At 39.3% G+C, this 27,684-nt stretch overlaps 1 protein-coding gene across 1 annotated transcript in view; it reads left to right on the plus strand.

Moving 5' to 3' along the window:
- Positions 1 to 27,684, plus strand: part of Map3k15 (mitogen-activated protein kinase kinase kinase 15) — a 121,787-nt gene that overhangs the window by 83,984 nt on the left and 10,119 nt on the right. The window contains exons 12-19 of the mRNA XM_021188626.2: positions 932 to 981; positions 3,081 to 3,176; positions 6,874 to 6,961; positions 8,618 to 8,751; positions 11,355 to 11,482; positions 14,866 to 14,996; positions 15,209 to 15,314; positions 27,284 to 27,441. Of these exons, the coding sequence (XP_021044285.1) occupies positions 932 to 981; positions 3,081 to 3,176; positions 6,874 to 6,961; positions 8,618 to 8,751; positions 11,355 to 11,482; positions 14,866 to 14,996; positions 15,209 to 15,314; positions 27,284 to 27,441 (891 nt within the window). The remainder of the gene's footprint in view (positions 1 to 931; positions 982 to 3,080; positions 3,177 to 6,873; positions 6,962 to 8,617; positions 8,752 to 11,354; positions 11,483 to 14,865; positions 14,997 to 15,208; positions 15,315 to 27,283; positions 27,442 to 27,684) is intronic.

Consider the following 27,684-nt stretch of genomic DNA (forward strand, 5'->3'; position numbering starts at 1 on the left):
CATGGAGTAGGAGGGAACTTCTACCATTAGCTGAGCAAAGGAAGATTATTTTCCTCTTTGTTAGCAAAAATGGGAATGATTATGTTATCAGGTGAAAATAAGCATTATCTTCACAAATAAAATACAGCATGGTAAAATAAACAGAGGCTCAAATTCAGATTAGAAATACCTTACCTGATTAGTCAAATCTCAAATGAAGACCATTAACCTTGTCTAATATTTAACTCAGGAGCACTCTTTTTGTTGAAAATACAGTTAGAAATCATTAATGAGGATGAGCACCATGATGTGCTTGCTTTTTTCCTGCACTGTGTATATTAAATACTTGAGTCAGGCTCTCATCATGTAGCCCTGCAATTTACCATGTAGATCAGACCAATCTGGGATTTGTGGCAATCTTTTGCCTTTTTATTGCTAATATCACAGATTTGTACCCCTTTGCTCAGCTTTCATGGAGGTTTTTAAGAGCTTCTCATACCCCATTGGTCAGGACGCTGACATATAGCCTCATCTAAGTGCAAGGGAGACAGAAATTTGGTTTAGCTGTGAGCCCAAGGAGAGACTGAAATGAAGGTAAATAAGGTTAGTCAGTCTTGCATCTCTAAATATTTTTATAACTGAGTTGGGCTGTTCCTAAGCCTATTTTAGAGTTTGCCTGCTGTGTTGACAGAAGATGAAAGACTACTCAACGTGTGTAGTGTATCTATCCTAAGCCACGTATTTCAAATTTATATTGTTTGCTTGAAACTGGATCACAGGCATGAATTTTCATATCTCAGAAAATGTTTTGTGTGTTCCAAGTTTTGCAAAGTATATTGCTCTAACCCATAATCACTATTGAAAATAAACTAGAAGTAATTGACGATGAAATCGGAAATGATACTTTATTGTGAAAATTCCAGCTCTTGACTTCTGTCTTTTATACTTGCAGAAACAAATCCATGAGTGGAATTTTACAGCCTCTTCTATTAAAGGAATAAGGTAAGAACACAACAGAAAAATGTAACTGCTGTCTGTCTTAATATGAATAATGGAGGGGTTTAAGGTACTTTGATATTTCTACTCATTTATAAGATGTGATGTTCTTATTTTTAACAGAACTTAACAGAATATTTTCTTTATTGTTGCCCCATATGATATTCACAGTGTGTGTTACTAAGACCCTCTTGACTTGTAATATAGTAACTTTTCCAATCCTGTAGAAGAAATGATTAGTTATCACACTTTAAAGATAAAATGTTGACTGAAAAAAAGAATATTTTTAGAGCCAAAATTCAAGAGCTCTCCTCTCCTCCTCCTCTCCTCCTCCTCCTCTTCTTCTTCCTCTTCCTCCTCTTCCTCCTCTTTCTTCTCCTCCTTCTCCTCTTCCTCCCTCCTCCTCCTCCTCCTTCATCACCATCACCACCACCACCACCACCAGCAACACCATCACCACCAGCACCACCCCAGGACTGAAGTCAGTACTTGCATCCAGAACTTGAGTAGGCTTCCTGAACAGAGCTCTGGAGGCAGGGATACTGTTAATAGGAACAGAGATGATAAATTCCAAATAGTATGCCATTCTCTATTGGGATCAGAAATGGTGAGCTTTCGTGGATTATCCCAAGACATACTAACACATCTCAGATGCCCTAATCAGCTTACCAGGATGTCCAAAGGTGGGAGTTTATCGTGAAGTAGATATGAGTTCTCTCTTTGCTATGTAGCATTATAAAAATCACCCAGCCTCTGTAGGATTCTGCTTTTTCTGTTTTAATCAAATGAGAGTTTGGGCTAGAGCTTTCTGTTCTTTCTCTAAACATAAGACTTAACTCAAGAGCCACAGAATGAATCCCTTACTACCTCCACACTGAGAATGATCCTGTCCTGAAAATATCAGTGTTTATATAGGAATAATGGTGTGCTTGCATAATCCTGCCTTGAAACCAGGAGAAAAGACTATCTTATGTGACGTAGTGTTGTACAAAAGTTGTAGACTAGGCCTTTTGTTTATATTCATAGAAATACCTCTAGCTTCCAATCCTGCCATCAATAGGGATTTACATAGGGCTGTGACACGTCCTTAGGACTAGCATAACATGACAGGCATTCCTTGGATCCTATTGTTGTTATTTTTTGTAGATTCCTTTTTCAAAACTGGCTCTTGTATAACCTAACTTTAATTTGTTTTGAATCACCCTAAGCTGTTGCTATTTTAATACATCTTTGTGTCATCTGTAGCATTAAGAATAGTTTAAGACATTTGTGATCTATTGAGAGGCTAATGCAGAAGAATCATGAGTTGGAGTCTAGTGAAGCTGCATAGCAAGCTTAGCACCATCCTAAATTGTACAACAATATCTCATCTCAAAACAAACAGATAAAAGACAGGTTCTGAATGGGAGGAAAGGCCCTTGGTCCTATGAAGGCCCAATGCCTTTGCAATGTTACCTCTAAATTTAAATTTCATAGACTAAGAAAAGTCAAATTGTGGGAGTATTTCCTAAAAGATTAATGAAGCATTGGTACTAGAGAGGTGACTCAGTAGTCAAGAACACTCACTGCTCTTGTAGAAGACCTGACTTCAGATCCCAGCACATACATATATATACATACATTACATATACAATTTAAAAATAAAAATGCTTTAAAAATAATGATTAATAAAATCAGGAACTTAGAAAGTGAACAAAAAATTAAATAAAAAATAATATAAAATTGGTTTGTAACAGATGTGCATCTTGGTCTTCATGTAAGTCCCCTAACAATTGGAGCAGGGGATCTGGCTCTGACTATGTTGCCTGCATTGGATACCCTCCCCCTATCTGCACTGTTTGGTTGAGCCTCAGTGGGAGAGGAGGTGCTTAGTCCTGCTGGGACTGGATGAAAAAATAAAATTAAAAATTAGAAGTTCTCTTTGTTTTTTGTTTATAAGAAAAGGTCTCTCTGTGTAGCACTGGCTGTCCTGGAACTTGCTCCATAGACCAGGCTGGCCTCAAATTCAGAGATCCACCTATCTGTACTTCTCAATGCTGGGGTTAAAAGTGGGTACCACCATACCTGGCTTTGTATAAGCATTCTTATGTTTTGAAATTTTACAGCCTATCCAAGTTTGATGAACGGTGCTGTTTTCTTTATGTCCATGATAATTCTGATGACTTTCAAATCTACTTTTCCACTGAAGACCAGTGTAATAGGTGAGTTATAGGTAATTTAGGTATGTGCAATGTATTTATGACAGATAATATTGAAGGATCTTTCTATATACTTATGTTTTATTAAATTTCTTTTATCACCACTTTATACTTTCAGTACATAAATTTTATACTTCTTTTGCCTGAATGTTTTATTCTTTTGAGGCTTTTGTAAATGAAGTTTTTTTATTAATTTCAAAATGCATTTAACTGTTATATATTGGTTTTATAGCCTTAATGAACTCATTAATTCTGATAGTTTTGAAAATACTACTTTATGATTTTTTGTGTATATATGTGTTGTCTGACTGTGTGCATGTATACCACATGTGGACAGAAGCTGGAAGGAGGGCATCAAGTCCCGTGGAATTGGAGTTCCAGGTTGTTGTGAGCCACACTATGAGAGGATTGGGAACCAAACATGAGCCATCGGCAAGACTGTTAACCACTGAGCCATCACTCTAGCCATGAGTGCTAATAGTTTTAATTAAATCCTTTAGGGTTTTCTGCTAAGATCTAACGGCATGGTGCTTCTTCCTTTCCAAAATAGATGGCTCTGTGTATCTTTCTTGCCTAAACACCCTGACTCTTTAACTCTAGTATAGTGTAGAATAGGCATGGCAGGACGGGACAGCCTATTCTTGGTCCTGATCTTAAGAAGAAAGCAACCAGTGTTTCCTCTTTAAGTATGATTTTAGCAGCCAGTTTTCACGGACAGCCTTTATTAGGCTAAAGGGATTTCTTTTATTCCTATTTTGAGTACCTATATTGGGTAATTTGAGGAAACTTTAGCTCACTCCATCTCAGTCATTATCACAGTATCTTCAGAGATCAGGGTAAATAGCATGCTGCAGAACATATTGAGTCACCACCCTCAATTTACAGTAAGAAAATGCTGCCAAATATTGGGCAAAACACTGTTTTATTACAGAGTCTAGTATAGTACTTAATTACTTTATATCACATAGTTTAATAAATTTTACTTGGGGTGTGCCATACATACAAGTATATACATTTCACTGAAATATGCAGTTAGATACCTTTATATCTGTACCAGTGTACCTGACATAAATCTATACTCATGTGACTCTTTTTTGCATCATCACTCCAGAAGATGCCTTCTGTCCCACCCTAGTCATTAAAACCCCCTCTAGTGATAATTACTTTGATTTCTATCACCATGGTTAATTGTGCCCATTTTTCTCCTTCAAATAAATAAAATTAAATCATTTGTAGTCTTACCCCTGGTTCCTTAAAATAATAGCCATGAGATTAAGTAAGCCATGCTGTTTGTGATTATTTATCCCTTTTATTTCTTGAAGTGTTCCATTGCACAAATATGCAGCAGCTTATCTGTTCTCCTACTAATGAACATTTAGATCATGTCCATTTGGAGCTCTGATAAACAAAGCCTCTACGAATAATCTTATGCATGAGCACAAACATCGAATCTGCTGAGTATACACCTAGAAGTAGACTGTTCTATCACAAAAGAGGTTTATATTCAGCTTTGGCTTATAGTTAGTGCCAGCAATTTTCCAAAGTGATTGCAAAAGTTTACATTCCCACTAACAACATATAAGGGGTCTGGTTCCTTTATATGTTTGGCAACAGCTTTTGGGTTTTTTGTTTTTGTTTTGTTTTCTTGGTTTTTCGAGACAGGGTTTCTCTGTCTAGCTGTGGATGTCCTGGAACTCACTCTGTAAGCCAGGCTGGCCTCGAACTCAGAAATCCGCCTGTCTCTGGCTCCCAAGTGCTGGGATTAAAGGCATGCGCCACCACGCCCGGCTGTAATGTTAAATTTTATATAATTCTTCCCTAACATCTTAATGGAGAACTATGGCTAACCATTGTCTACTGAGTCAATGGGGCATATGCTGCTCAGCGTTTGTGATAAAGTTATCTGGGTAACTGTTGATGCTAGGCTTCATTTCTGTCAACAGAAAGACATGGGCACTTTATGCATTTCCTCATCGTCTTTCCTCATATAAGACTTTCTGCCTCACTGAGATCTGGACTGCCCACATCTTGAGAGGAGAAAGTTCCAGTATCCTTGGCACTGATTAGTTTGCATCTGAATACTAGTCTCAAAGCCAGAGTTAAAGTGTAGTGCAGGGACACATTTGCTAATAGAATGGCTCCCAAAATAGACCTGGGAAGAACAATAAAGGCGAAGTAGAAAAGGCTTATAGGGACCTTTATTTTTTTTCTTTTTTGAGACAGTGTCAAACTATGGTGTCCCAGCTGTCCTGGAACTTGTTAAGTAAACTAGGCTGACATCCAACTCACAGATACCCACTTGACTCTGCCTGGGTATTTAAAGACTGGGATTAAAGACATAAGCCACTGTGCCTGACTGGGTATTTACATTTCTAATGGGTGCTGTTATGTAGAAAAATTTATTTCTCTGTTTAATTTTTTATTTTTAACTGATACACAAAGTTACACATGTTTTATAGGATACCACATTGTGTTTCAATATATGCATACACTATGTAATGTTTAAATTAGAACAAATAGTTAATCTCCTTTACAATTTTGACTTCTATAATGAAAATGTTAAAACCGTCTCCTAATAGTTTTGAATATTATAGTATATTGAGGCATAGTGATGCAGTTCTATAATCCTAGCACTTAGGAGGTCAAGGCAAAAGGATCACCACAAGTTCTATACCAGCCTGGGCTGTATAGTGAGACCCCAGCTGACTGGGCTATGAGTGAGAAACTCTGTTTCAAGAAACCAAAAATAAACAACACTTGAAAGTACAGTGTATTATTGTTATCTATAGACACTCTACTTACACACAGCACCAATATTTCCTTTTTCCTAACTAGATATACCCAGTATCCATTGATGATCCTTTTCTATGTATGTATGTATGTATGTATGTATGTATTTACTTTGTTGGTGTTTTTCCTGCATGTGTGTCCGTATGAGGGTGTCAGATCTTCTGGGACTTTTTAAAAATGAAACTTAGTTTAAATAGTTGTAACTAAATATGTAAACATGTGGGTACTGGGAATTGAACCTAGGCCGCCTGGAAGAGCAGCATCTCACTTATGCTCTTAACCACTGAGCCATCTCCTCATTCAGCCCCTGATCATCCTTTTCAACCCCTCCCTTTGCTCTGCTGTCCCCTGTCTTTAGTAATCACCACTCTTTTCTGACCTGAAATCAGTCTGTCAAAGAGACATCTACACTCCCAAGTTTATTGCAGCACTTAGTAGTCAAAAAGTAGAAACAGTCCAAGTGTCCACAAATGATATATGGATAAAGAAAATATGGTACCTATACAAAAATGAATGTAGTTTTAACTCTACAGCTGTGGGTGGAACCCACAAAAGTGAATGAATGCTTTAGTTTAATAGAAGAGAAACTGTTCTTGTTGAATTCTACATATGTGCTGCATTTAAGAGAGGTGCTTTGGCATTTGGTAACCAGCTAGTTGAGATACTACATGGAGAGGACTTAAGTATCACATATGTTTTAGAACTGGATTAGGTAATCACTAATGTACCATGTCAAATCAAGAGTGGAATGGTTGCTCCACAACTTGTAGAGGTTTAGTTTATGTTTGAGTACAATTTAATGCAATAGAGTGATTGCATTAAATTTAGTCTACTTTTTGACTACTAAATTTTGACTACATAAGGAGCAAGAGTGATTGATGGGTAATACTCTGGGGCATTGCTGTTCTAGATTTTGCTCTTTGGTCAAAGAGATGCTAAACAATGGAGTGGGCAGTACAGTGGAGTTGGAGGGAGAGGCTGATGGAGACACCTTAGAGGTAAGTCACAGAAGACCCAGAACTAGCAAAACATCCTTTAATAATACCTTTGGTGCCTAAAGAAGAGTGTCCCAATTTGCATTTGAAATCCTTTACCGAGTATAGTTAAAGATAACCTTTGAACCAGCCAGATATCATTGTCAATGGGTCTCAGAGGTTTAAAGTATCTATAGAAATGTTTAAATCACTTTAAAGAAAATGACACTATCATAAGCTTGTTTGGACAGCAGAGTTGTAGTCTACAGTGACTACACCATTTATGTGTGCTTTAATCTTGCAGTCATTCAGATTTGTCACTAATTCAAGTTCTTCCAGTAATTATAATTTAATGAGATTTTATTATATATTTTGAAGTTAGACTGAAATTAATTTCTTAAGGTTTTCTTCAAAAATTGCTAAAGGATTTGTTTTAGAAATTGGGTCATGTACAAGAATTATTAGGTACAGTCAAAGTGTGTTATAGAAGTGGACTAAATGGTTGTCATTAAAGGCAACAGATGTGACAAAGAGAGGGAGCAGACTTGTTTCTCGTTCTGTCAGACAGTAGAGACCCTTAAGTTATCTTAATTGTATGTTAATTGACATGAGCATCTTCAGGTATATAGGAAGAAACATATACATTATTCACTGTATAAATTAATGTGGGGTAAATAGAAACAGTAGGGGCATGCCAAACCCCAGAAATATTCATTGCTTTCTCTATGTTTTACATAAGAGTTGCTTAGACTACTGTCACCTTTGTTTTAATCATGAACGAAAATAAACTTGAATGCATGCAGTGGCTTACTATTTTTGTCATTTTCAACTTACTGTGTGTGTGCACCCTCTGTGTGGGCACATGTGTGGAGGTCAAAGGATAACTTTGTGGGATTGATTCTCCTCTCTTTCTATGGATTTGGAGGGTTGACTTTGGGTCACCAGGCTTTCATGATAAGCACCATTACACACTGAGCCATCTCACTGGCCTTGTTTTTGTTGTTTTAAAACAGTTTTTCCTCTGTGGTCCAGGCTAACCCAGAGCTCTCAAGAACTTCCTACCTTAGCCTCCAGAGTGTGGAATTATAGGCATGTGCTAACCATATCCAGCAGGGCTGCAACAAGTCTTAATAAGAAGACTGGTGAGACAGACTAGCAATCCTAATTGTAAAGTATATTTGCAGAAAGTAGTAGCTCTCTGTGAAGGAAAGAGGACCTCTAAACATGTTGTCTATTCTATATCAAGATAATATTAACTTTAACTTTTAATTCTTTCCTGGGCTGTTGAAAGAGGTTTGTTTCCTGATGAGTTAATAAGAGACCATGCAGGAAGATATTTATTTGTGGTTCATAACATGCTTAGAAAGTTTTAAATTGCAGCATTAAAGTGGTGAAAAATCTCCCAAAGGTGAGCCAGGTAATTTACAGGTGAGTGTTATTTGTTTACTATCCTGAATTCTACTTCGTTAAGTCATTCTATAAACGCATGAACAAATGAGAATAATTGTTAAATGAAAGAGTGTATAACCTAAGAATTGTATTTTGCTCGACACTCAACTGATGCTTTATAGTTTTGAAAACTTGTTAGATAACCTTTGGGTTTCTCTTTGGCATGATTGTTTTGTCACTTATTTATGTTTGCTTGTTTGTTTGTTTATTCTGTTGTCTTACCTTGTTTAGTATGAATATGACCATGATGCGAATGGGGAGAGAGTTGTCTTGGGGAAAGGCTCCTACGGGATTGTGTATGCCGGCCGTGATCTCAGTAATCAAGTACGGATAGCCATCAAGGAAATCCCAGAGAGAGATATCAGGCAAGTGGAGACTGCCTTCAATATTCTACATTTGCTATCTCAACATTCTATATCCCAGGCCTACCACTGATGGGGAAAAGATTTAATGATTTAATCTGTATCAACAGAATGATGTGGCTACTTTATGTTGTCAGATCTTGTGATGTTCTGGTTTAAAGGGTGATCTGCTTTTATTCTCTGCATATTAATAAATATGTTGAGAAAAAGCAGACCACTAAGAGGTTAATGGATTACAGAAGGTCATAGTTGATAAGAAAACTGTATTTCTACCCACAACTATGTCTAAAAGTTTACATTTTTTTATACAGCTATTTTGAAAATATTTTAAAAATGTAACTGAGAAATTTTTTTCTCTTTGTTTTTCAGTGCTGGGGCTAGAACCCAGGTCCTCGAGCATGCTAGGCAAGCACTCTACCACTGAGCTCCACCTCCAGCCTTGACTGAGTGCTTTTAAATTTACACTGTAACAATTGCAAATGGCTCTGATTTGTCTGGCTCTGTCATTACAGAACTTAAATGCTGTTAACAAATGGTTTCACCATACAAATTTTGTTGATAAGTGTACCCCTTCAACCTTCTCATAGACTAGGGGCTGTGCTTGTACCATTAGTATTACAACTTACTCAGCAATTTTATTTTTACATTTATTTCTTTAATTTTTCATACAGTAAATTTTTATCTTATTCTCCCCCTCCCCTAAGTCCTCCCAGATCCTTTCCACTTCCCTACCCACCCAACTTCATGTTCTTTAAGTTTATGTCATTTAAAATTTAAACCCCATCTAAATCTACTGTTGAATGAAATCATGACATCAACAGAAATAACCATCCATGGGCCATAGGCACATCCAGCACTGGTTGCTGATGGATATGTGCACACATTTCCTCCATCTGGGCGACCACTGTCTAAGGCTGGGTTACACAGGATTTCTAGCAACTGTCTGACCATCCATTCATTCCCTAATTTGTTCATTTTCAGTGGGATAGTATAGTATGTGAATTATAACAAAGACCTGAAACAAATTAATCTGATCTCTTCATATTACCAATATGGAAACCAAGCTTGATGGAGATCTGTCCCCAAAGGGACAGATATGCATTCCAGTCTCTTGAACCCCTCATTGCATATTCTCTTACTCGTGCCATAGATAAGCTGTTGAAGTTGCATAGATCTGGAGATATTCGTGGCATGTACTAGCTGTTCTAGCTTTTCCTTGCCCATAGAAGTTCCTGGGGTTTTTGAGCTAGAAAGGGCCTGAAACATCATTTTGTCCAATTCATAAAATTGTCACGGTGAATTGAGAATGACTAGGCATGTTTTTCATTCATGAATCCGGGCTGGTGTTAGGAAGTAAGAGGTGACTGGGATGCTGTCCTGACCCCAGGGTGTAGCATTGGCAGACAGTGGAGATATTGTGCCCACGAGTTAAGATGAAAGTGCTGTAACAGAAGGGTACACAAACTGTCTTTAGAAAACAGGGAGCCTAACTTTTCCTGAATAAGCTATTACAAATTTGAAAGAACATATCATCTTCAAGCTAGTTTTGTTGAGGAATAAGTAGGACATAACCTTCGTAGGGGATGAGGCCTATGAGGGAACACCAGAGCTGTTAAGAAATAAAAGTATATCGAGAAAGCAACCAATTCCTGCAAAGGTTGAATGTAGGCTCTGGGCTAGTGAAAGCTCATGAGGCAAAAATGTTAAAAGGGATCATCTGACCTGATTGGAAGGTCCTTTTTGTCACCTTAAAAAATACGGTATTGACGTGGAGTCTATGAAGAGAAGTCGTAAAGTGAAATTCGTGTTTTATAAAGAGGTAGGGCAGGGGGAATGAAATTGAAAGTCCAGAGGCTGGGACTGGGCAACTCATTAGTTCTGGGTTGACTGTAGAGTAAAACTAGAAGCCATTTTAAGGTAGGATTTTCCAGACCACCACCTTCCATAGAAGGAAGAGGATTGTTGAAAGACATGAAAATTCGTTGGAGAATCTATACAGAAGCAATAGTACTAGTAGAAATAGTAATCCCTAATTGAGTTTTTACCACATAACAGTGCCTAAGAAACTTGGGGTACCTTGATCCTCTAGAAGCCCTACATGGCTGTCTTGTTACAGATTGAATATTCCTGATCTGAACTTCTTACAAGAAGCAAAAAGAGTCTCAGATAAGATTTTTTTCCAGATTTTGCAATGTTTGTATATACATAATGAAGTATGTGTAGGGTATGGGACATAAATCTAAACACAAAATTCCTGTACCCATAGCCTGAAGGTAACTTTAGATAAAACTTTGTTATGTCTACATTTTAACAGTAACCGATCACACACTGTCAGGTGTGATTTTCTACTGGTGTCATGTTGATACTCAAAATATTCTGGATCATATTGGGGTTTTTTTTTGCTTTATTTTGTTTTGTTTTGTTTTTGATTAGGGATACTCAGCCTGTATGCCATGTTTTACAGATGGGAAGTTGAATATTCTCATGGAAGCTAAGGAAGATATTCCAGAAGGGAACCAGTAGGGTGGTTACTGTTACGGGACTATGAGGGCCTAGAGCCCTAGTATTTGGCAGGTGATAGGTTTTTTTTTCTTCCTCTGCAATAGGTACTCTCAGCCTCTGCATGAAGAAATAGCTCTGCACAAGTATCTCAAACATCGCAACATTGTCCAGTACCTTGGCTCTGTTTCAGAGAATGGCTACATTAAGATATTTATGGAGCAGGTGCCTGGAGGTAAATAGCTGCTTTCTTTTGTTCTCACAATCTGAAAATCATTCATGAGCATACAATCTGGATATCGTTGATTGCCTCACCATTTAACAAAGAACAGACCTTTTAGAGATTGGAAAACAGTGGCTTCATAGAAAAGTTGTATACAACTTTGCAAATGTCACACAGACAGTTCATTTCTGACTTGTTTATTCAGCCTAAAATTCTCACTGTCTACCAAGTGCTAACATCGGAGACAAAGAGTTGGAAAGAGCAAAATCTCTGGCCCTGAGCTCTGATCTTCACAGTCTAGGAGTATGGAGGTGGTTTAGAAAAGGATGCAAAAGGGACACTGGAACTTTTGTCATAATTTTACACATATATAGTGTATTATTATATTCACCCCATATTACCCTCTGTTTTCCCTTTCTCACTGACCCACCTTCCCAACTAGTCTTTTTTTTCATATCTTTTTTGTGACCCACTGAGTTTAAATAGGGTTGCTTATATGAGCATGATTAGGGTTTGGTTTTGTTTTAGCTGGAGCATGGAAAACATATCAGTATCTACATCACCAAAGAAAACCACCTCCAAAACTGTTAACTACTAATAGCCTCACTGGCCTTCTCCTATTCATGATGACATAATGAGGACCCAATCATGTGTAGCTCATATGCAGGGTACCTTAAGTTGCTATGTGTTTATAATCACAATGGCCATGTCATATCCAAATGACAATGTTTTTTAGCATTCCTCCCCATTTTCTGTCTCAGATTATTTCTACTTTCTTATCTGCAATGGTCTCTTATTTTTCAGGAATAGTGATAAAGATGTCCCACTTAGGACTCAGCACTCAACAATACTTTATTCTCAGTACTTTGACCAGTTGTGAGCCTGCATTAACTACTGCCCACTATCAAAAGACTTCACTGACTAGGTCTGGAAGTAGCACCAGACTATAGGTATAAACACAAATATTTAGAAGGCAGTGTAACATGTGTATTAGCTATACAACAGTAATAGATTCTCCTCTAGGGCTTATGATCTCCCCAGTCATAGGCTTTTGAACAGATGATTCACAATACCAGGTATGTATTCCCTCTTGGGCGATGGAACTAAAATCCAACAGAAAATGGTTGGTTGTCCCCCATAACCATTATGTCACTATTGCCTCAGTGAGTACATCTTGATAGCTTGGTCAGTATTGGAATATGTATGGTTTAACCACTGTGTATACCATTGATTACCTTTCTACACTACCAGAATGCATAACACTTTACAAACCTATGAAAAGCAGCCAGCAGAGAGAAAGCTCCCTGGTCAGTTCCAGCTTGATTTCTCTTCTGTGTCCTATAAGCAATGTTGTATTCAGAAATAGCTCTACTAACTACTTCTGTTGGGCAACCAAGAGCAATGGCAGTAGCCTATATTGTTTTAAGAGCCTTTGGGGCCTTGCTGGTTAGAAATTCAAAGGAAGGTATCCCACACCTTGCACTGGGATTTTCATCTTAAAAACTATAGCTTGAGCTGTGAAGATGGCTTAGTGGTTAAGAGCACTTACTGCCCCCAGAATGTACATAATGGTTCACAAATGCCTGTAACTTCAGTATCAAAGGACCCGAAACCCTCTTTTTACATCTGGAGGCTCCTGCATGTACATGGTGCACATACAGGCCCCAAATCATGCAAAAACACATATATACAAAACAAAATTAATTTATAAAAATGTATGGCTTCTGGGAGCAGTATTACCCACCCTTGCAAGATACCTCCCTTTAAATATTTTATTACTATTATCGTTGTTGTTGTTGATGATGATGATGTTGTATTTTTAAAATAGTTTACAAAATAATGGCCTTCTTTTTTTAGAGATTTTTTTTTATTTTATGTATATGAGTACACTGTAGCTGTACAGATGGTTGTGAGCCTTCATGTGGTTGTTGGGAATTGAATTTAGGACCTCTGTTCGCTCTAGTTGGCCTTGCTCGCTCACTCCCTGTTCGCTCCTGCCCAAAGATATATTTATTATTATACATAAGTACACTGTAGCTGTTTTCCAACACATCAGAAGAGGGCATCAGATCTCATTATGGGTGGCTGTGAGCCACCATGTGGTTGCTGGGATTTGAACTCAGGACCTTTGGAAGAGCAGTCAGTGCTCTTACCTGCTGAGCCATCTCACCAGCCCAATAATGGCCTTCTTATATGACTTTTTTACTTTGTTTTTCAAGACACGTTTTCTCTTTGTATTCCTGGCAGTCCTAGAACTTACTCTGTAGACCAGGCTGGCCTCAAACTAAGAGATTCTCCTACCTCTGCCTCCTTAGTGCTAGGATTAAAGGCATGTGTCATCACTGCCTAGTTTATACAGCATTTTTATACACCCTTAGTTTGATAAACCCTCCTGCCATTCCTGCCTTTCCTCCGTCTAGGCCATCCCCTGTTTCACAGTTAGGGTTTTTTGTTTGTTTGTTTGTTTTGTTTTGGGGTGGTTTTTTTGTGTTGTAAAAAGGCAACATGACCATGGTTATAAAAGAAAATATTTAATTTGGGGCTGGCTTACAGTTTAGGAGGTTCAGTCCATTATCATCAAGGCAGGAAACATGGCAGTGTGACAACAGGCATGGTGCTGAAGAAAGAACTGAGAGTTCTACATCTTAATCCACAGGCAAAAGGAGACTGTCCCACTGGGCATGGCTTGAGCATTTATGAAACATCAAAGCCTATCTCCACAGTGACACATTTCCTCCAACAAGGTCACAACTCCTAATAGTATTCCTCCCTATGAGTCCGTGAAGGCCAATGACATCCAAACTTCCACACCCTTTAAACCTTTTTATACCTGGTATCCCTAACCCTTTCATATCACAGTGGGTACAGTTTCTTTTAAAGAGATGTTGCAAAATAACAAGTGGATAATAAAACCAATTACTAGTGCTTTCCATATAAAGTCCCTACATGTAGGCAATAGGGTATTAGAAGTAAGGGATCTAGAACTGGTAGTTTGAATGGGTCCAGCTATTATGAGTCTGGAATCTCAGTTTTGTGGTTAAGTAAATACACTGTTACAGTAGTAATACTTGAAGTAAGCATCATTGGAATATTAGTAGGCCTATATCTCAGCCAATTATTGGGTGGGTTAAATTAGATGATATTTGTAATAGCTTCTGGAAACGTGCTTGGCAGTGAGCAACTGGGTAAAATAAGTGTGTACATTGAAATAATAATCTTATGCTATTTTATTTGAATAGTGATGATCTGAATACCAGTGTTAGGTTAGAACTATCACTTGAGTTTACTTCACTGATTCCTTACAAATGAATCTTTGTATCCTGGTGAGTTTTTGTTTGTTTGTTTGTTGTTTTTTAATTTGTTTCTTGGTTTGGTTTTGCTGTGTCACTTTCTAGGAAGCCTTTCTGCTCTCTTACGATCTAAATGGGGACCCATGAAGGAACCCACCATCAAGTTTTATACCAAACAGATCCTGGAAGGCCTGAAGTATCTCCATGAAAACCAGATAGTGCACAGAGACATAAAGGTATGGGATCTCTAAGTAACCAAGGAGGTGTTTTTTCCAAGCTGTCACTATAGTATGCCTGAATAGTCCACTCACAGGGAGGCAGCTTATCAAGACAGCCCCACCCCATGTCAGGTCCATTCTTAGTAGAGTTTATTTAAAGGCACCACACTATAGGGTGCTGGTTCAATTAAATCTTCCTTTATATATTCAATGCTGTTCTTTTTCTAAAGGGAGATAACGTTCTGGTGAACACCTATAGTGGAGTGGTAAAAATCTCTGATTTTGGAACCTCTAAACGCCTCGCAGGAATTAATCCATGCACCGAGACCTTTACAGGTAAGCAGAGCATAGCTGGTTATGTAGTGCCATCTTGGATCTAAGCTTTCTCCTCAGTCTGTGGTCATCTGAGAACTACTTATTGGTAACCTTCTCACTCTGTAGACCAGGCTGGCCTCGAACTCAGAAATCCGCCTGCCTCTGCCTCCCTAGTGCTGGGATTAAAGGCATGCACCACCACTGCCCAGCAACTACTGGTCACCTTCTCAACACAGTATCATTTTGATTTTTCTAAGTTTTAAAAATATTTTAGAATGTAATATTTTATAGAATACATATAGAATTCCATAGAATATAGTTTGATTATACTTTCTGCTCCCCAGCTCTTCCAAGATCCTTCCCACCACCCTATCTACCCAATGTCATGTTCTCTCTCCCTCTCTCCCCTTCTCTCCCCTCTTTTTCTCCCTCCTCCTACTCAGTGTGCATGTTTTTAAAAAACAAGCTCCCAGAGGCTGAGCCACCAACCAAAGAGCATGCATGGGCTGGTCCAAGGTGCCCGGCACAAATGGAGCAGAGGACTGCCATATCTGGTCTCAGTGGGAGAGAATGATCCTATTGAGACCTAATGCCCCAGGGTTGGGGGATATGTGGGGGGGGAGCACCCTCTCAGAAGTGAAGAGGAGGGAGGAAGAACTCTTCTAGGAGGAACAGGGAGGGGACAACATTTGTGATGTAAATAAAATAATAAATAAATAACCATCATGAAATCTATTAAGACAAATAGATTTTAATCAAGCAAATAAAATTATTTTAAATAATCAAGCAAAACAAAAAGTGCAAAACAACAGGAATCTGTTTCATATTGGCAATTACTCTTGGGCAAATACTCTTAGCCTACCTGCCCTGTACTATAGGTAATATACCAAATGACAGTCTAAGTTTTTCCCTGTCCCAGCAGGTATCTATTGCAAATATTTTTTTGCTTAGGGGTGGGACTTTGCCTCTTCTCAGTGTTGGGACTTTTGTGTGCTTTGAACTTGTGCAGGTCTTGGGCATATTGTCACAGCCTCTGTGAGTTCATATATGTATCAGTCCTATTGTGTCTGAAAGACACTGTTTCCTTGATCCATCACTGATATGTGGCGTTCAAAGGGGTCATGATCCACAGGTTGAGAACTGCCTCTCTAGCATACTAGTAGTAACAAGTTTTCCCCTAGACCAATAAAGTATGTGGTTTCTCAGGTTCTTGGTACTTGAGCAGTGTCCGGTATGTGTGTCATCTCATGGAGTGGGCCTTAAATCCAACTGGGAAAGAGGTTGGTTTCTCCTATAACATTTATGTCACTATTGTACAAGTATATTTTGCAGGGTTATCACTGCCCTAGGTGACAGGGTTTATTTATAGCTAGGTGATATTGATGCTTGCTTTTTTTTTCCTCTGCTACTGAACAATGTATTTTCCAACATCATGAACCTTAATTAGTATGGGTAAAACTTCTGGTTGAGCAGCAGATCAATTTCTCCATGTTCAATGTTCTAAATAACTTGTGTCTTTAGCAATAGCGACTTCCATCAGGTTATGGAAAACAATCAGTAAACTTGATGATACTAGTGTTGTTTGGGAGTTCTATGGAACCCCTTTAGGTAATGTCCCAACAAGATGGAACTCATTCCTAGCTGTGGAGCATTTACTTAGTGGCATAGAGTATCTAGTTGGAGCATTGTCTCTCCCATTATATAATGACTCCATTTAACTTCCTCTCATATGTAGATATATTTTAGGAAGCTTCTATGGTAGCAAGTTTCCATATGACTTTTCAAAAGGCTTTAGTGTTAATGATCCATCCCCCATATTCCTTCCTTTACTCTTTTCTTCCATCCCCCTCCCCACTAATCCTCCTTATTCTAGTTTCCCCTTTATATTTTTTTGTAGCCCTATACTCTGTTTCCCCTTCCTTGGAAGATAGATCCTGTCTTCCCCCTGGTCACTTACTAGCTACCTAACTTCTGTGGCTTTTCAGATTAAAAACATATATTTCAATTTTAGATGTTTACATCCATATATAAGAGAAAACACACTCTGTGTCTTTTGGGGTCTGAATTACCTCACTTGGGATGGTTGTTTGAAGCTTTATCCATTTTGATTCTTAATGCACATGAAATATTGTCCTTGACTTTAAAGTGTTTTAACATTATTAGAGTGAGATGATTATCTGATATAGCTATCTGTGACACCCTACTTTCCTCTTAGCTTTTTACAAGTTGGATTGACAAATAATTCTGCTGAAATATCCTAAGGGTTCTTACTCAGTAAAATGGCAGTATGTCTTCACAGTTGATAGCACACCAGTCAAAATATTGGGTAATTTTGTGTAACTTACTAGGACATTTTATTGGTCTGTCATAAAGATAGCTCTTTACCATAGTGAATTCTAACACTTTGCATTTTGATATGATTATGTTTCCAAGGGAGGCTAATTCTTCTGGGGAAATAGGATATTTTATGTGAGTTTGAAAAACTGCATTTACTCGTCCACCTGATGGTGATGAAACACTCTGAATATTGACAGGGACTGGACTCAAAGGTGATATAAATTACCAGCTGCTTTTCCATTTACCAGGCCAGTAGGTAGAAGGTCTTCTTGCAAGCTACCTGTGGCTTTTTGAAATTCCTGCTTAAAAGCAACTATAGCTAAAACCTTGATCCTTGGAAAGAAGTGCTGATTTTTAATAAGATTGTGGTCTCCCAAAGAGGAACATGATGATCACAAAGAGCATGCTGGGTAGACCTGTGAAACAGCTCTCATAACCTTATAGTTCTGGAATAAGGTATAGATGGCAGGTGCTTGTGCTGTCCTTGAAATGGCCAAAGTTGTACAATGGACAAAGTTGGCCTTATCTATGGTAAATAATGTTCCAGATCTAAAAGAATTTTCTTCAATAAGAGAATGTTGTTTATTAATCCCTGGGCACCCACAATGGAAACATGCTCCCCATCAAAAAAAATATGAATCTATTAAAAAACAACTTTTTAGTTGTATGGCCAGTAGAAGTACATGTGTCTTAAAATGGGACAAGGCTACACCAAGACTCAATTAGTGTTTCCCACATAAAGAATATGTTGAAGTTATAGTTTCTTATATAAATATAAATCCCAATTTCTGGTTCAACCACTTGCTACCTGTGTCACCTTAGACATGTAAATTACTCTGTCTGTATATCTATGCCTTGGATTTTTATTGAGTAAAATGGTGTTGTACGACAAACTTTTCCACAAATAGAGGAGTCCATGACAGACCAAAGTATGGATATACCAAAATCCAACTTGATGAATCAATATTATTGGAGTTACTTACAGGAATATGGGTGAAAGGTTACTTACAGGAGTAGAAATGACTTAAAAGCAGCTAGATAATCAAATCCCACCCCAACATGGATGATAGTTCACAAAAGCTGGGTACTTGGAGCACACTGCACAGCCTGTAGGTAGCCAAAAAGTTTGGAAAATGACCTTTTCAGGTGACTCAGTTGGTCTAAGCCTCTTCTAGGCAGCTTGGCTTGGTTTCATTTCTAATAGCCAATTTGGTTGGTCTTTGCTGGTCCGGTCCAGTCCGGTCTGGTCCGGTCCTGTCCCGTCCCGTCCCGTCCCGTCCCGTCCCGTCCCGTCCCGTCCCGTCCCGTCTCCTCTCCTCTCCTCTCCTCTCCTCTCCTCTCCTCTCCTCTCCTCTCCTCTTCTCTTGGTTCACCTCTGCTTCTTCTAGTCAGCTGGACTAGTCTGAGAGTATTCTTTGCAGGTTGCCTCATCTGAGAGTAACTCTCAGCAGTCTTTACTGTTTAGGACCCTCCTTCTTCAAGCATAAATAGAGAATCTGGTCAGTTTCATGGACTTCCTGAAGATAGTTTGAGTTGTGTACTTCCGTGCAATATTTTGCTTCCCCTTAGGGTGCCCAGTTGTTTCGCCTCCCTGTAAACATCCCGTTTTAACAAGTTTTCTACAAAAATGGAAAGTTCATCTCATAGAAACTGTTACACAACAAATGGGAAAGCTCTCAAAAACAGATATCAGGGGGGCTACCAAAGTTGAAATGGATCAATATTGAAATATTTTGACAAGTACCAGTATTATAGCAAGTGAAATTAAAATATTTGTTCACTAAATAAATATAATCAATATGAATTTGCATGTTGAATATATAAACCTTTAGAGTGGGGGGGGGTCTTTAAGAGAACTGAGTTTCCATATGGAATTAACATGTTGAACCTGTGGGACACATAAGGTGTCATAAAAGTTTTTGTCTCCTCCTGTCCCTTACATTTAGCCCAGAGCAGTTTTGTGGTTTGTCCTATGACTTTATCAGCTGCTTTGGATGACAGAATCACAGTGAAACCTGGAGGAGCAGCAGCAGGTCAGAGCGGGTGATGGAAAGGTCTAGGCTGTGTACTCAACAGTGCTCTCGTCCTCACTCATGGTGCTAACTCACTTGCCCCTCTCCCTGCCCAGTGTAGTGTTGGCCTCTACCCTACAGTCAGTAGTGTTAGCTTCTTTTCTCAACTCTTTCCTAAGTAACCATCTTCAAAAAGGCAAACGCAGGGAAATGGCAGCTTGTATCTTAGGTAACACCATTGTAAACTGGATCTGGATCTCTGCACTTTGGGGCCTGGTATTTGATGTTCATTTCTTTTGCTGGATCCCGCTGAATGTGACCCCCCCATGTCATGGATGGATATTTGAACTGGCTATTGGCTAAGTGTCCCCTGAACCTCTCCAACCTCTTCACATTGTACTCATTGCTCTTTTTCTTTCCATGGAGCCATTCAAACCTGGAAGACTGTTTCTGTAGTTCTTTGAAAAATACCCAAAAGCTACATGGCAATAACTTGCCCCACCTCTTGAATCTGAGGTTTGTGTTACCTTCAACTCAGCATTGAAAGGGGTGTGGCTGTATCCACAGACCTTACAGTGTCAAAGGCTATCACCAGGCAGCATGATTAGGACCTTTTCTACCACCATGGAAGGTTGTACTATACTTCTCTTTTCACTACTCTTTTAATATAAAGAGTTGAAATTTGCTGGGCAGTGGTGGTGCATGCCTTTAATCCCAGCACTTGGGAGGCAGAGGCAGGTGGATCTCTGAGTTCGAGGCCAGCCTGCTCTACAGAGTGAGTTTCAGGACAGCCAGGGCTACACAGAGAAACCCTGTCTCGAAAAAACAAAAGAGAGAGAGGGGAGGGGGAGAAATTTAGGATACTAACAAAATCTCAAGGAGCTCATGGGAGACACTAACATGTGTGGTCTCTTCAACAGTGGGTATCTGGAATCCACTGAACTGCTTGAGTTGCTATGAGCCATACCCTTCTAGGGATCCCCCCAGTCTCACTCCTCTTATTTGTCACCAAGTAAACAACTGGCCCCATTGTCAAAAGAAGCTGCCCTCACTGTGTACCTCACATGTTTGTTTTCCTCTGCAAAGTCTTTGAGTCCCTTGATTTAGATGAGAGGCTCCAGAGTAAGGGATGCAAACTTTTGTACTGAGGACTTTAAAGCTCCCTTAGAAAATATGTTCCTGTTGTCCCTGTCTCAGACCTAGATCATAGTTTGGTCCCTCTGTCAAAGAGTCACCTAGTGCCATGTTTTCTTTGCTGAAAATGTGGAGATCCTGCCTTGAGAACTACCCAAAAGCTTCCAGTGGAAGGAATATATCCCAAGGGATCTTGAGTCAGCTCCTGTGGGTCTTTGGGATACTGTGTTGTGAATTCTATACCACACCCTGGACACAGCAGGTACCTGAGGGCTGGGACAAATGAGGTAAGGCCTCAAAGAGAGCCAGGTGCAGGACAAGGCAGTTTTCTAAGATTTGTATATGGTTCAAATGTATCACAATGCCATTCACTGATTTCCTCCAGAGTCCAGCCTCTGGTAGAATTGACATATACCTACACACATATCACCAGGGGTGGTCCTTTATCTGAAGTATTTGTATAGTTCCACATCTCTCTGTTGCTGTTCCATGTGAGCAGATACTTACATGTAAATACAGTAGTGAATCAAATGGAATGCTGAGGTTTCCACCAATGCTCTGTATCTTCCAGGTATGAGGGAAAGAGGGAATACTGTGTCCTTGAAGCCCTGCATGAGCCTTTTTTTTTCAGGCAGCTTTTTCTTAAGCAATATGTTTTGATTTGTTACATAATTCAATGATGTCAAGTTCTGAACTCAGAGATAGGCCTGGGTTCTAGCTTCAACTCCTTTAGTTTCCTCCTGTTTTAAATGTGGAATAATAGTAGGTGCCACCTTTTTTGCCCAATCTTATAGAATTATGGAAGTCACATACATAGTACACGGAAATTATTGACAGGCTATCAGATACTGACCAGAAGTCAGATGGGGGGGGGCAGGCCTTTATTGCAGTTGAATGTGGACTGGATAGAGTGACTTGTTTCCAGTGAAAGAAAAAGTTAGAGGTGATAGTGACAGCAAAGTGTCAACTTCCTTCTGTCAGATGACTCTCACTGATAGAAATTGTCTTGAGCAGTCTCTAGAAGATGCCATGTGACGAGAGACTGAAATTAGGAAGCTTTCTACTCATCCCAGGATGAATGAAGGAGCTTCAAAGTAGACCTAGCTTCCTTAGTCTAACATTTAAACCCTGTAGCCACAATCCACATCTGCTCTGCAGTCTCAGAGGAGACTACCTGCCAGATGCTTCTGAGCCCCAACCCTTCAATCTTACAAGATCATAATAACCTTTTTTGGTTATTTTAAGGATGGATCCCAGAGCCTTAGGTATGCCAGGCAAATATGCTACTACTGACCTGTACCCCATATACCAATACATTCTTTTAAGCTTCTAAATTTGGGAGTAATTTATTACACAGCAATAAATAATATGATGTTCTTACTGAGTTCTTACGTTTATAATGGTTGATACTCAACTGTGGTCTCATACAGAGAAAATTCCACATTTATCTTAAGGTGATAAAATAAGTAAATTTCAATTATGTAAAGTTTATGCTAAGGTAGACAGTCATTTGGGGTCAGTTAGCCATCATTGTTTGGTTTACTACTATTTTTGAGTTCTATGTAATATAAATTTATTCTCATGTTCTTTTTACAAATTTATTTTATTTTTGAGATTATAACACCATTCCTACTTCTTTCCCCTCCTTCCAAATCTTCTGCATGCCCCTCTCTGTAAACAAAATAAGTCAGACAGAGTGTAGGTTTTCTTGCATTTGTGGATCCTTACCCTATATAGATTTTTTTTTCGAGACAGGGTTTCTCTATATAGCCCTGGCTGTCCTGGAACTCACTTTGTAGACCAGGCTGGCCTCGAACTCAGAAATCCGCCCGCCTCTGCCTCCCGAGTGCTGGGATTAAAGGTGTGCACCACCACGCCCGGCTCCTATATAGATTCTTAAATCACATCTAAATATGACACAAAAGTAGGAGAAAGATTCTATCTGTAGAAATTAATGGAAATAGGAAAAGGGGGGATAAGAAGGGTGTGAATATGCTTGAAGTATATGAAATAATTGTATGAATATGAAACCAATCACTATGTACAATGAATATATATCAATAAGATATATACAATTTTTAAGTATATGAACTGTGGTCCAGGCAGGAAAATATAAACCACTTCAATTGTTTTCATACAGCATTTTCTCAGTACTGAAACTAAAAAGGCAGAAAGGAGACTAAGACATCAGGAGACCTTCATAAGGGTGGGAGTGTACAGATGGTAAGGTGGGATCAGAACTTTGAGGAAGGAATATATGTGATTACACTGATATAAATATGTCTGAGGGGAAGGAAGCTGGTTCTAGGAGTATAGAGTGATTTTTAAAAATCCCTGGATATTACAGTCAATTGAGGTTCCACATCAAAGCCTGCTCACAAGAACAAGCATACAGGGAAGAGAAGTTCCCCCTCCAGCCTTCTGAAGTCTCTCTAGTGCCTTCTAGTTACAGAAGCTAGCAGAAAGCTGCAAGAGGCATGGAGATAGCAGCCCTGGCATCATAGAGCAGAGAAACGTGAGAGCTTAATAAACAACAGAGTGCTAAATCTTTCTGTACTTAGTTATAGATTCTTAGAAGGAGCATCCCCTGCCAACACCACTCCCTGTGTTAGTCACAGCAACAACAGCCTGGAGGGGATATTGTAACACCAGAAGTTTCCTTCCTGAGGCACTGGGACTTCCTCACAGTACAAGTACACAGGAGATGTGTTTTTGTCTTGCCCAACTTTGCAACTGGCTGAGAAGTCCCCCCACCCCCACCCCACCACTTCATTTTGGCTCTGGAAGCCAAAGCTTTTATAAGTACCCCACTAACCTGTTTGTCTTTACCAATACTGACTAATGTATAACTTAAGTGGTTGAAAGTAACTTAGAATAATTTAAAGATTCATTTCTTTTTTGTCTCACTAACCACATTTCCATAACATAATAGTCATACATAGTTGATGGCTACCATGTTAGACTGCACAGAGTACGTTCCCATTGTTGCAGAACGTTGTATTGGTCACAAATGTCCTAGGAATCTAGGTATGATGGGTCATACTTTTAGAGGCTTGGAGGGCTGAGGACGAAGAATCAACATGAGTTTAATGTCAGCCTGGACTATATGGTGAGCTCCAGGCTAGCCTGGGTTATATAGTGAGACACTGATGAGTAATGATGCCAGGCCTAATGGTTTGTACCTGGGAACCCAATACTCTGGCGACTGAGGCAGGAAGATCAAGGACAGTTCCTTGTTAACCTGGCCTACAATAGTAAGATGCAAATTGGCCTGAGATAGAGTAAGACATTAGCTCCTTTAACTAACTGATATTTTATAGGAAGGAAAAATGGCTTCTCAAAATAAGAATATAGTAACTTCATTGATTTAAAAAAAAACTCAGGAAACCTCCTTTGGTTGTTTTATAGCCTTGAGAAAGACCCTTTCATTGCTCCGCATATCAGTATGATCTGCACATCTTGGCTAAGGTCAACTCTGCACTTGCTATTTTATTCTAATTCTCTTTGCCACTCCACAGATCTCCTGATGTCATGGCCACAATTAAACAAGTTAGTAGTAATAAAGTCTTTCAAAAACTTTTATAGCTTAGCCCAAACTAGAACATTATTTATTATTATCATTATTCTCATTCTTGGGACTTAGACTCATTCAGAAAAAATATATATATTTGTAAAAATAAAATTGCAAACTCAGTCCTTTTATTTAAGTCTTAATATCTCACACTTGTTTTTAACAATTTCTACATAAGAATAGCTGAGTGATTTTTTTTCCTCTATGTTCATTTCATCATGAAACACTGATGAAAAAAATGTATATATTTTTCCCCAAGAAAGGGTTTGTCTGTAGCCTGGCTGATTTCGAAATCACAGAGATTCGCTTGCCTCTGTGTCCCCAATGCTGGAAATGATTCTTTTCTTAAAATTTAAAGCTACCTACCAAACCAAAACATTAGAAACATCATGGGCAATAAAACTGAGTAAACAGAAACAACATACGTGATCGTTTCAGCCCTTAAAGAGACCTTTCCATCACCTTGACTCATTTGGCATCTTTTACATTATTTCTAAACCAGGTTTCAGAAATCCTTTGAGTAAAAACCTCTAGATCTAATAAATGTCAAACAAGTTTCAAACAAAAGAAACTACAAAAATATTGATAAACACAACAAAGAGAGATTTCAGAACAGAGGTGCTGAGGATGTTGAGCTAAACATGCATTCTCTGAAATACTCTTAAATGTTGTTTGAGCACCTATGAGCTATGTTTTTGAACTTCAGAAATCAGAACTTGACACATTAAAAAAAAAAAGTAGAATCCCACCGGGCGTGGTGGCGCACGTCTTTAATCCCAGCACTTCGGAAGCAGAGGCAGGCGATTTCTGAGTTCGTTGACCCCCTCCCGATTCCTGATCACAGAATTCCTCCCCATCCTCTCGCCTCTAAAAGGGTGTCCCCCTTGGAATCCCCCCACCCTGGGGCATCAAGTCTCTACAGGATTAGGCTCATCCTCTTCCACTTATGCCAGACAAGGCAGTCCTCTGCTACATATGTGCAAGGGGTCCTTGGACCAGTTCATGTATGTTCTTTGGTTGGTGGTTCAGTCTCTGGGAGCTCCTAGGGATCCAGATTTAATGGGCACTGTTGGTCTTCCTACGGGGTTGTCATCCTCTTCAGTTCCTTCAATCCCTCCCCTAACTCTTCCATAGGGGTCTCTGTCCAATGTTTGGCTGGGAGTAAATGTATTTGTGTCAGTCAGTGGCTGGGTAGAGCCTCTCAGAGGACAACCATGTCAGGCTCCTGTCTGCAAGCACAATATAGTATCAGCAATAATGTTATGGATTGGTACCCATCCAAGGGATGGATGGCAAGTTGGGTCAGTCACTGTCTGCTATTCCTTCAGTCTCTGCTCCATTTTTATCCCTGCATTTCTTTGAGACAGGAGCAGTTTTATAGGTGGGTTGGTGTCCCCATTCTTCTACTGAGGGCCCTGTCTGACTACCTGTCTCTTCAGGTTCTATATCCCCACTGTTGTACATTTCAGCTAAGGCCACCTACATTGAGTCTTGGGAGCCTTCCCCATCTGAGGCCTCCAGGACCTTCTAGAGGTTCCCCATCCCCACTCCACCCCTAGCAGTTGCAGTTGCATATTTTCATTCATTCTCCTGGCCCTCTGAACCTCTCTCCTGTCTACCACCATACCTGATTCTGCCCCCCCTTTCCCCTTCCTCTCTCCTCTCCCACCCATGTCCTTCCCTCTGCCTCCCATGATTATTTTGTTCCCTTTTCTAAGTGAGATTTAAGCATCCTTACTTGGGCCTTCCTTCTTGTTTAACTTCTTAGGGTCTGTGGGGTGTATCATAAGTATTCTGTACTTTTTGGCTAATATTCACTTATCAGTGAGTACATATCATGCATGTCCTTTTGGGTCTGAGTCAAAGGACACTGTCAATAGGACAAAATGGCAGCCTACAGGTTGGGAAAAAATCTTTTTTTAAAGATTTATTTATTATATGTAAGTACACTATAGCTGTCTTCAGACACTCCAGAAGAGGGAGTCAGATCTTGTTACAGATGGTTATGAGCCACCATGTGGTTGTTGGGATTTGAACTCTGGACCTTCGGAAGAGCAGTCGGGTGCTCTTACCCACTGAGCCATCTCACCAGCCCCCTGGGAAAAGATTTTAACTAACCCTACATCTGACAGAGGACTAATATCCAAAATATACAAAGAACTCAAGAAGTTAGACTCCAAAAAAACCCAAATACCCCAATTAAAAAATGGGGTACAGAGCTAAACAGAGAATTCTCAACACAGGAAACTTGAATATCTGAGAAGCACCTATAAAGAAATGTTAAACATCCTTAGTGATCAGGGAAATGCAAATCAAAACAACCTTGAGATTCTACCTTAACACTTAGTCAGAATGGCTAAAATCATAAACTCAAGTGATAAAATTTGCTGGTGTCCTCACCATTGTTGGTGGGACTGCAAGCTGGTACAACCACTCTGGAAATCAATCTGGCAATTCCTCAGAAAATTAGAAATAGTTCTTCCTGAAGACACAGCTATACCACTCCTGGGCATATACCCAGAAGATGCTCCACCATATAACAAGATCACACGCTCCACTATCTTCACAGCAGCCTTATTCGTAATAGCCAGAAGCTGGAAAGAACCCAGATGTCCCTCAACTGAAGAATGGATACAGAAAGTGTGATTTATTTACTCAGTTATTAAAAACAATGACATCATGAACTTGCAGGCAAATGGATGGAACTAGAAAAGATCATCCTGAGTGAGGTAACCCAGACCCAAAAATCCTCTTTCAGTGTGAATCATGTTAAAGGAAAGCATGTCACTGGTCAAAAAATGATCCAACCAAGTAGTTTTCACACAAGAGAAGGCTCCATTCACCATTTCTGAAGCAGTGAAATCCACACGTGTAGCCCACTTAATTTTCAAACAGTATGGTGCCCCCAAGTCTTTGTTCATTTGTTTTCCACATAGGAACTCTGCAGTACATGGCACCTGAGATTATTGATCAAGGACCTCGGGGATATGGTGCTCCAGCTGATATCTGGTCCTTGGGCTGCACCATCATCGAGATGGCAACCAGCAGGCCTCCATTCCATGAGCTTGGTGAGCCACAAGCAGCCATGTTTAAGGTAAAATATACTTGTCTGTTTAGGTGTTTTGAATGTTGGGGTAGAACTCCCCAGATGTGAAACACAGGATTCTGTCTCTGAAGTTGGGCCCTGGCAGAAGGTTCTCACAGCTTGCTTGCCTTGCATTAGCTGCCCAGACAATTGCAAGGCCAAGATATAAAGTCAAGAGTCTTCTGACTTTTCAGTCCCAATAGAACCCTGAATATATATATATATATATATATATATATATATATATATATA

Source organism: Mus pahari, chromosome X (assembly GCF_900095145.1).
Source record: "Mus pahari chromosome X, PAHARI_EIJ_v1.1, whole genome shotgun sequence".
Lineage (NCBI taxonomy): Eukaryota > Metazoa > Chordata > Mammalia > Rodentia > Muridae > Mus > Mus pahari.